General features: G+C 39.0%; 1 protein-coding gene across 1 annotated transcript in view; it reads left to right on the top strand.

Moving 5' to 3' along the window:
* Nucleotides 1-1,643: 1,643 nt before the first annotated feature.
* LOC123578487 overlaps nt 1,644-11,013 on the top strand; it is a 53,672-nt gene continuing 44,302 nt past the window's right edge. The window contains 4 exon segments of the mRNA XM_045441353.1: nt 1,644-1,683; nt 2,190-2,282; nt 3,321-3,382; nt 9,543-9,696. Coding sequence (XP_045297309.1) covers nt 3,368-3,382; nt 9,543-9,696 — 169 coding nt within the window. The 5' untranslated portion in view covers nt 1,644-1,683; nt 2,190-2,282; nt 3,321-3,367.

Below are 11,013 nucleotides of genomic sequence, written 5' to 3'. Positions count from 1 at the left end.
TGAAAGTAGGAAATGAATGTAAATTTATATAATGTTCTTGGGTAGAAAAACTCATTATAAAAAGGTCAATTCTCCTTAAGCCAATTTATAAATTTAATTGGATCCTGATATAGATACCATCAGTTAGTTTTTCAAACTAGCAGTGTTATTGCAAAAACCTTACAGAATAATGAACAAATAAGAATAGCCACAAAAACTCTAAACAAAACAAGACAAAACAAAACAAAAAAAATGAGTATGGTTATCCTCCTGAGATGTTTATTTATGAAGAGGGTATTGTATCAGTGAAGTTAAAAATTCAGAAGTATGTCAAAGTGCACAAGAAAAGTTAATAACCAGTAAAAACTAAAGTGGGGATGACATCATTAATGCTTGGTATTTGGGAAATGGGAATTCCTATCAAAATGTCCATAAATGGTCTTTTCTTTACATCCTACAGAAAAATAAAGCTCAAACAAAGGAGGAGTCTATAGGGTAAAAAAATAATTAAAACATGGTTAAATTCCTCATAAGACTTGCTTCTCTCTCTCTCAATAAACTGTTTTTAAAAATCTAATTTTCAAGTATAAAGTAGTCTTCCAAAATAACTGAGAACAAAGATTTTTAAAAATTGAAATTGATGGGGCGCCTGGGTGGCGCAGTCGGTTAAGCGTCCGACTTCAGCCAGGTCACGATCTCGCGGTCCCTGAGTTCGAGCCCCGCGTCGGGCTCTGGGCTGATGGCTCAGAGCCTGGAGCCTGTTTCCGATTCTGTGTCTCCCTCTCTCTCTGCCCCTCCCCCGTTCATGCTCTGTCTCTCTCTGTCCCCAAAATAAATAAACGTTGAAAAAAAATTTTTTAAATTGAAATTGCAATGATATTTGGCAATTACGGACTTAAGCAAAATGCAGGTACCATCTGGTAGGTCTCAAAGGCGTTTGGATTTATAGTTCATCTCGAGAGGTGTGGATTCGAATATCAAATTTAAAGAGAGAAAAATTGATGAACACTCATAGAGGCAGAAATGTTTGTTCCTTTAAAGCAACGTGCCAGCCCTCCGCCCCCACAGCCCAGGGCCTGGAGGGGAACGCCAGGGAACGCAGTCCAGCGAATGGGGAGCAGAAGTGACAATTCAGTGAAAAGCTCTGATGGGGGGTTAGTACCAAATTGCACATTCGCCACAGAAGAGTTTTGCATTTCGCATTCTAGCGTCCATCATCGATACTGACCACCCCGGCTTTTTGCCTCATTAAACAAGGAGCTGTCATGTCCAGGTCTCAGTCGACCCACGAGGACCTCCGGCCCCAGGTCCCCGTGCTGCTACGCCTCCCTCGCTGGCCGCACGTCTCCACCTGTCGCTACAAATGTTTCCCTGGGCACCGTGCTCAACCTGTCAAATACCACTGCTCCCAACAGAAGCGGCCCACCCTTCCCTAACGTTGTACCCAGCCTGGCTCCAAACGACACCAGCGGGATTGGAAGGAATCCAAAAGCAGAGCTCGAAACCGCCGGGGAGAAAGGACAAACAGACTGGCAGACGCAGGGAAAGGGACGGTGCGCAGGCCGGGATCCAGTGACTCAAGCCCCGGCTCCCAACCGTCGCGTCCTCGACCCGCCTCCGCCCCGCCCCACGACGCACGCGCACGCGCACGCGGCTTTTCTAGAGACCCGGAAGCGGATCGCGCGGAGCAACGGGCACGCTCGGGTGAGTGAGTCTCCGTTTTTCTGGTTCTTACCAGCGGTCGCGCTCATCAAATCCCTCCTCCACACCCAGGTTTCGGGGTCACCTGGTAAGGTAAAATCCTGGAACCCACTCGTCCCTCTCGCCGGAAGTTCGTCCCTTTTGCTTCTCGCGTTGTGTCCATAAGACTTTCCGAGCCCTGTCGCTTGGTTCGGGTACCGAGTGTCTGCGTTCCTTTCCGGTTAATATCGCTCAGAGGCAAGTACGGGCCCCAGGCCCACTGCCTTTGGCCGTCTATCGTATGTTGGAACTATTCTTTGATGTCTGGTAAATAACTTTATAGTATTTCATTACACAGGCGTTAAGCATGTTGATGATCTTTTAACATTCAAAATCTAGTTTAGTCAGTTAATTTAATACTCAACAGTTCTCTTCTTCTCTTAAGTTATCTTTTACATTACCGAGTTCTGAGCTGAAGTCTCCAACTAAGTAGATGTTCTCCTCAAGTCCCCTTTGTCTTTTCAGTACAGATGTTGATGGATGGGCTGGATTGATGTGGAACTTTGTTCCAGCAGAGCCCATCCGTTCATGATGCAGAGACTGCTCAGACATCATCTCCACAGGTGACCCTTTTTCATGTTTTCCAGGACTAGTTGCTGTTTGTAATTTAATATAGTTGTTCTGAAAAAAGGAATTAAATGCTTGGGTTTGATTACACCCATGAAAGAGAAGCTTCTCTTGTTTCAGGAATATGAAAGGTTATGATCTGGAATTAGGACAAGCCCTTTCCACTTAAACATGTCAAGGCCACCATTTCAGAATTTACTTATACCCAGTTCTGCTCACTCCACTCAGACTTAAGGGTAACTTGGTAAAGTAACTCTTCCGTGATCCCCAGGGCACCCACCTTTAACATGAGTCGATAGACCAAGAATTCTGAACATGAGCTAATAAGATCCCTGAAATGATCCCTGAAATGATTGGGTGTGTGTTTGTCTTTGGCAGTTTTCCGGGAGAGGGTGTGCAGTTATCATTAGACTTTACAATGTGACCCAGTTCCAAAAATAATGAAAACCACTAAGAAAGAGGCAGGAGCATAGTCTTAGAGACAAAGGCATGCCTCTGTCAGCTTCACCCTCTTTCTGTGTATCCTAGCTAAATCTTAAAAATTTGATCATCTCGTCTTTTGACATTAAACCTTCTTACAGCTTGCCATCACCAGCGGGACAAAGATCTAAACTCTCCGTATGGCTACCAGGGAGCTCTGGACCTGGGGTGGCCTTTAACAATTGTTCTAAATTGATGGAATGGACAGGATTCTGTGTCCTGCATCAACCATTCATTGCATGTTGGTTGCCTAAGGAGGAGCCAAGAACTTGAATGAGGCACCTCCCTTTGGCTCAGTGTCAGGTAGACAGAGGACAATTCAGTTGCAGTAGAGTATGTAGGTTTCAGCAGGAGGGGAGGGCTTTCTGAAGAAATGGGTGAAAATGCACTTGGAGAACTCCATATAGGAGTTTATTATCCCTGTATCCCTCCTGTTGCAGTTGGCAGCAAAGGACGATCTTTCTCCCATCGTGAGGTTCTCCCTATATGTATATTATGGCAGAAGAAGGGGTTATGATTCTAAACATTAAGCAACGTAACTTTTTGTCACGCAGTATAACCTTACCTGAGAAAGAAGACCAGAAGAGGGAAAAAAGGAGGAATGTCTCTTTTCCAGGTAAAAGTCATATTTTTCATTGATTGTTCTTCCTAAAATGTCACATTTTGGACTTGTTAATCTTCTTCGTCTCCAAGGTATCCTGCCTACAATGTTTACTCACACCCAGGGCCTTCTCCCACTCTCCTGTCATCTCCATGCAGATTCCATCTCACTGTGACCCAGTGACATAGAACTTAATGAAAAGGCTCATTTTAGGTGGTAATCCTGTGAAGGATTTTCTACATAGGCAAGGACTGGAAAATGGGAGTAGGCTTTGTGGTGTCCTTGGAGTTGGGCAGTAAGGATTCTTCAGAGACCCCTTCTGGATCGTTTTCAGCTCATATAAACCAGGATTAAAGAGATTACATATGTTAGTAATGTATTAATGTGCACAAGTACCTGAGAAATCCTGGAAAGTAAGACTGACAGGGTAGATTTGCTTTGTCTTATTTTACAAATGCCTTTTGACGTTAAAGAAGGGAGTCCTTGTGCTTCTGACTCCAAAGTATTAATTCTTTGGAATAGAGTGGGAAGTTCAATGTAGGAATAAGGAATACAGAGAATGTTTTATTTTATTAACATAATTGGTTTTAAAGTGTAGGATCAACCTACTTGTGTAACAGTAAGTGTTCTTTAAATTAGTGTTTTTGGGGCGCCTAGGTGGCGCAGTCGGTTAAGCGTCCGACTTCAGCCAGGTCACGATCTCGCGGTCCGTGAGTTCGAGCCCCGCGTCGGGCTCTGGGCTGATGGCTCAGAGCCTGGAGCCTGTTTCCGATTCTGTGTCTCCCTCTCTCTCTGCCCCCCCCCCCCCCCCCCCCCCCGTTCATGCTCTGTCTCTCTCTGTCCCAAAAATAAATAAACGTTGAAAAAAAATAAAATAAAATAAAAAAATAAATTAGTGTTTTTTTATTTTTTATTTTTCTAATGTTTATTTTTGAGGGCGAGAGAGCAGGGGTGAGCAGAGAGAGAGAAGAGGACGGGGGATCTGAAGTGGGCTCTGTGCTGACAGCAGCAGCCCTGATGTTGGGCTTGAACTCATGAACTGTGAGATCATGACCTGAGCCCAAGTCAGCTGCTCACCCAACTGAGCCACCCAGGCGCCACATATTATTTATAGCACATCCATCTCATACAGACCATGGTGTTCATTTAGGAAATGTTACACTGCACATTTTTTAGATAGAAATGTTTAATTTAGCCGGACATAGCTGCAGAACCTTCTGTCATCAGGGAGGCTGGTGCTAAATTTTCATTTTACTAATTGTTAAATATTATTTTTATTTTTTATTTTTTTGTATTAAATCCTTCTAGTATGTATTTTTGTGGTTCAGTTCCACAGAGTGATGCAGTTTAGAAACTAAGAAGTAAATATCCCCTTGCCTGTCATATCTTCCATCATCACGGATTGTCTTCATTGGGAACTGATGTCCTCTTTAGTGCAAATCTTCTAAAAATGCATTTATATGTTGTAATAAGATTTTAGAATATATTCTCCAGTAAATGTTTAATCATCATATTTTATTCTACAAATTGAAATATTTACATACCATATGTCTTGAAGTTGTTTTCATGTTAGGAAACATAGAGATAACTGCTTTTTTAGATCCTCATTGGAACATTCTCTAAATGAAGATACATGAGTCCTTTACAATTTCTTCCTGTTTCAAAGAATGCCATGGTGGCTGCTTCTACCAGGCTGACTTCACTACAGATATCTAAGGATATCTTAAGATTGTACATCTTTACCGTGATTAACCAGATTAATGATGGTCTTTCTGAGGAGGCACAGACATTCCACTTAGTAAATAAAGATTTTAAACCAACTGTCTTGAACATCCTCAGGTAAATGAAAACTTGGAAGAAGTAGAACAGTGTTTCAACAAATAGAAAATGTCAATAAAGAGATAGAAATTATAGTAAAGGGATGGAATAGAAATTCTGGAGTTAAAAAAGTATAAACACCAAAATTGAGAATCCACTAGAGAGTTCATCAACAGATAGACAATAAGAATAAAGAATCCGTGAACCTAAACATAGGTTAACTGAAATTATCAAGTGTGAACAGAAGAAAGGGGACAAAAGCAGAATAAAAGGGGAAAAAAAAAGAAGAAAAATGAACAGAGACTAAGAAACCACTATTAAGAATACTGATATACATGTAGTAGGAATCCCAGAAGGAAAGGATAAAGAAGAAAGGACAGAAAGAATATTTGAAGAAATAAGAATTGAAAACATGCCAAATTTATCAAAAACAACCTACACATCCAAAAACTCAATGAACTTCAGCTATGACAGATGCATGGAGATCCCTGGCAAGCACATAATCAGTCAACTTTTATAAGACAAAGGAGTGAATGCGGAACGTAGCAAGACAGAAACAACTTCTCATGTACTGGTCTTCTCAATAAGTTTAACAGCCTATTTCTCTTCAGAAACTGTGGAGGCCAGGAAGCAGTCTCCTGTGGTATTAAAAGTTTGAAAGATTAAAAAAAAAAAAACCTGTCAGGAATTCCTTACGAGGCTAACTATACTTCAAAATTGATAGTGATATTAAGAGACTCCTAGATGAACAAAAGCTGAGGGAGTTCACACTTACAGACTTAGCCTACATGAAATACCAAGTGGAGTTCCTCAGGCTGAAATGGATGAAACCTAGTAAAGGTAGCTACATAAGTAAATATAAAAGCCAGTATTATTATATTTTTGTTTTCTAACTCAGTTTTTCCTATGTGTCTTAAAAGACAACTGTGTAAAACAATAATAAAAATCTGTTCTTGAGTGTATAAAACATCTGTTCACATCTCTTACAAATAATTTTTGACAGTAAGAACATGAAGGGTGACTGTATAACAACAGTTGTTTGTATGCTATTAAAGCTAAATTAGTATCAACTGAAATTCAAATATTATTAGTTTAACATGTAAACTGTAATCCCCAGGATAACCATGCTGAAAATAACTTGAAAATAGAAAAATGAACATAAAGGCAATCAAAATAGTATGCACCCACATAGACACCTACAAAAGGAGGAATTATGAAAGAAAATATTAGATATACAAACAAATGTTAGAAGTAATTCTTATCAGTAGTAACTTGAAATGTATACAGATTAAACTCTTCAATAAAAGATAAAGGAATTTTTTTTAATGTTTTAAAATGTTTGTTTATTTTTGAGAGACAGACATAGCATGAGTGGGGGAGGGGCAGAGAGAGAGAGGGAGACACAAAATCCGAAGCAGTCTCCAGGTTCTGAGCTGTCAGCACAGAACCTGATGCAGGGCTCAAACTCACAAACTGAGATCATGATCTGAACCGAAGTTAGATGTTTAACCGACTGAGTTACCCAGGCACCCCAAGGAATTAGTTTTTAAAAATGATTCCACTCTATGTCTATAAAAGGCTCACTCTGTTTTTTAAAACTCTTTATTTAGAGAGCTTGAGTGGGGGAGAGGGAGGGAGACAGAATCTCAAGCAGGCTTCCCACTGTCAGCCAGAGTCCAATGCGGGGCTTGAACTCATGAACTGTGGAGATCATTACCTGACCAAAATCCAGATCATGTGTTTAACTGACTGAGCAACCCAGGTGCCCCAAGCCTCAGTTGAGATACACAAATAGGTTCAAAGTGAAGGTGGAAAAAGATTTTCCATGCAGATAGTAATGAAACTTAGTTGGGTACCTATACAAATATCAGACGAAATAGCTTTTAAGTTGTAAAACTGTTACCAAAGATATTGAAGAACATTATGTATTGAAAAAAGAGCCAATCCATCAAGAAGATAAAACAACTATAAACAATATGTACATAACAACAAAGCCCCTAGTTTTTTGAAGCAAAATGGAGGAGATAGTTCTAGTATACTAGCTGGAGACCTCAGTGCTCCCTGTTAATAATGGATAGAACAACCAGACATCAATGATAGAGGACTGTGTGTAAACCAGCTAGATTCAGCGGACATATACAGAATACTGCATCCAACAAAAACTCAAAAATTAGAAGTAGAAGGGAACTTCCTCAATCTAAAAAAGGGTATTATTAAAATTCCATAGCTAACATCATACTGGTGAACAACTGAAAACTTCCCCCTAATACCAAGAACAAAACAAGTGTGCCCATTTTGCCACTGCATATCAACACTGTACTGGAACTTCTAATCAGAGAAAATACAGAGGAAAAATAAATCAAATGTGTCAAAATTGGAAAAGAAATCACACTATATTTGTAGAAGACATGATTTCATATTTAGAAATAAAGAATCCTCAAACTACCAGTGATAATAAATTCATTGAAATACAGAATACAATATCAACACTCAAAATTCAGTTGCATTTCTGTACAGTAGCAATCAACAACTGGAAATTAAGTAAACAATTCCACTTACATGAGCAAGGAAACAAATGGGAATAAATTTAAGAAAGTAAATGGAAGATTTATACACACTGAAAACTACGAAGTTGCTGGGGAATATTAAAGAAAACCTAAATAAATGTCAAGATATCCTGTGTTTGTGGATTGGAAGACTGTAAAATGGGAGTCCTCTCCAGAGTGATACAAAGAGTAATGCAGTCCTCAGCAAAATCCCAACAGCCTTTTTGGCCTAAATGGGATTCCTGATTCTAAAACTAATACTGAATTGGTAAGGATGCCAAATAACCAAAATAAATGTGAGAAAGAAAATATTGGAGGACCTAGAATTCTTGACATCAAACCTTAACTACAAACGTTGAGTAATCAAAAGTGTAATTCCAGCAGAGGCTAGAAATACAGATCACAGTGACAGAACTGAACTTCCACAAAATAAACCCATACATCTGTAACCCATTCCTTTTTTACAGTAGTGCCAAAAACAGTGGACAAGGACAGTCTCTTAAATGGTGCTGGCACAACTAGATATCCGTGTGAGAATGAAATTGAAACTGCCTTATATAAAGAAATCAATCCAGAATTAATCAAAAGACTGTGTGTAAGAGCTACAAGTATAAAAGTCTTAGGTGAAAACATAGGGGTAAATTTTCATGACCTGAGGGTTGGCAGTGGATTTTTATACATGATCCCAAAGCAAAAGAGAAAAAGACAAAGTAGATAAGTTGGTCATCATCAGAATTAATCATGTCTGTGCACTGAAGGACATTATCACATAGGTGAGGAAATGGGAGGAAATAATTTGCTAATCACATATCTACTAAGGGTCTAGAACTTAGAATGTATGAAGAACTTATACAAATCAACAACCAAACACAAAAACCCAACTTATAAGTGGTCGAAGCATTTTAATAGACATTTCTCCATACAAGATACACAAATGAAACAAGCACATGAAGAGATGTTTGATGAAAGTAGTCATTAATAAAATGCAAAATCAAAACCACAATGAGATACCATTTCACACCCACTAGGATGACTATTGTAAAAGAACAACAACAACAACAACAACAAAGTGTTGGTAAAGATGTGGAGAATGTAGACTCATGACACATTACTGTGAAAAGTGTGTAGGTGTTGTGGAAAAGACTGTGGCAGATTCTTAAAAAATTAACCATGTGACCCGGTAATTCCACTCCTAGGAAATAACCAAAAGAATTGAAAACAGGTATGCAAACACTTACTTGTACTACAAAGTTCATGGAAAGTTACTAACATTAGCCAAAGGTGATAACAACCAAATGCCCACCAGTAGTTGAGTGAATATGGTCTAGTCCTGCAGTGGAATACTCTGTATCCAGAAGAAAGGAAATGTACCGCTGATACATACTATATCATGGATGAACCTCAAACATTATTCTAAGTGAAAGAAGGCAGATACCAAAGGTCACATTTTTGATGCCATTCCATTTACATGAAAAGATCCAAAATCGGTAAATCCACAGAGACAAACCATTCATTAGTGGTTGCCATGGACTGGGGAATAGGAAGCGCCTGCTTAATGGGTAAAGGATTTTGGGCTGATAAAAATGTTTTGGATCTAGACAGAGGTGATGTTTGTGAGTGCACTAAATGCCCCCGAATGGTACTTTTAAATGCTAATTTTATGTTAAGTGTAACTTGCTCAAAATTATATTGCATGGATCAAAGAGCACTCACTCCAGTCAAGTCAGTCTTTACACATCTGTGCTTCTCTTGTTTTGTGTCAAATAAGAACACTTTCCCTGTCCACTTGCTGAAATGTGTTTTCCTTTCAGGGGCCGTTGACATTCAGGGATGTGGCCATAGAATTCTCTCAGGAGGAGTGGGAGTGCCTGGACCCCGCTCAGAGGGCCTTGTACAGGGACGTGATGTTGGAGAACTACAGGAACCTGGTCTCCCTGGGTGAGGATAACTTCTCTCCAGAAATTGGTAATTAACTTTTTATGTCTTTGCATTTTCTATTGAGAGCCCCTGACGTGATCATAAGAGTTTCAAATCCCTATTCTTAAGAGAATGATTGCAGCTGTTTTGATTGAGAATGGAAAGGCATCATAATGTGGCAAATGGACTCTAACTTCCCTTTTCTTCAGAAATTCTGCATTCCTGCTTGTTTAGGTATTTGCAGAACATTAGTAGTCAGAAAAGCTTAAGGTAGGGAACTGGTGATGAGGAGCACTGGGTGTTATATGTAAGTGACGAATTACTAAATTCTGCTCCTGAAACCAATATTACACTATATATTAACTAAGTAGAATTTAAATAAAAAAATCTGGGAGTTGGGAGAATAGGATTTAAAACCCTTAAATTCTTAGCAAAGTCAAATTTCACTGACATCTTTAAAGATAAGGCTCAGAGACAATAAGGTTATTTAAAGTTGAGGAAAAGAAGGAAACCTTATGGTGAATTTTCATAAATAACTGATTCTGTGGTTTTGCACTTGTGCTTTTGGTTCAGTAGTTCTTGGAAGAGAACCAGTATTCTGCATACCTAAAATAATCCTTAAGCATTCAGGCAGTCAGTTAACTTGTTTTGACCTTTTCCAAGGTCAGGCGTTTAACTTACAGCACAATCATATTCCCTTAGATGTGCAAGCACAAGCAGCATTCCCACATTGCCCGTTACTCCTTGTGTTTCACTCTTGCTTTTCTGAATCCAGGTCCTGGCCTTTCCTCAGATTTTTCATTGAGCTAAACAAACTATACTGGTATCTTCTGGTATATTAATTTTGAGCACCAAAGCACCTCAGTGTCCACATGTCTTGCCCCTCCCCACACTGTAGAAAGACCCCTATTCATAAATGGTACAGATTGCTCAGGAGAGCAGCTTGATTTGGTGTTTAATAATAATGTGTGTTTAATAACGTATAAGGATATGATGAAGGAAACAAGGTCTTTTAACAAATCCGTATATTACAATCTAAAAATTGATCTAGCAGGTTAAGTTAATAAGTAACCACATTTACAGAAAATAATATTCTCTGGAATTCTAAACAATTCTTCCTTGAGAACTAAAGACAGAATTTACATTCCATAAGGAACACACAGTAGGAAAAATGAAAGATATGTTGAGAATCACTGAATTATGAAATACCGTGTTCAGGTAAACACATTTTTATAAAGATTAAGAATTAAGGAAGATAGACATCTGTATGATTTCATGCACAGTTATATAATAGCCAGTGTATGGATGAGCTAATTATGAAGTTTCATTTCATTATCCAGTTACATGGGCAAAAAATATGTATAG

This window comes from Leopardus geoffroyi, chromosome E2, assembly GCF_018350155.1.
Source record: "Leopardus geoffroyi isolate Oge1 chromosome E2, O.geoffroyi_Oge1_pat1.0, whole genome shotgun sequence".
NCBI classification, from domain to species: Eukaryota; Metazoa; Chordata; class Mammalia; order Carnivora; family Felidae; genus Leopardus; species Leopardus geoffroyi.
This window is presented reverse-complemented; position numbering and strand designations above follow the sequence as displayed.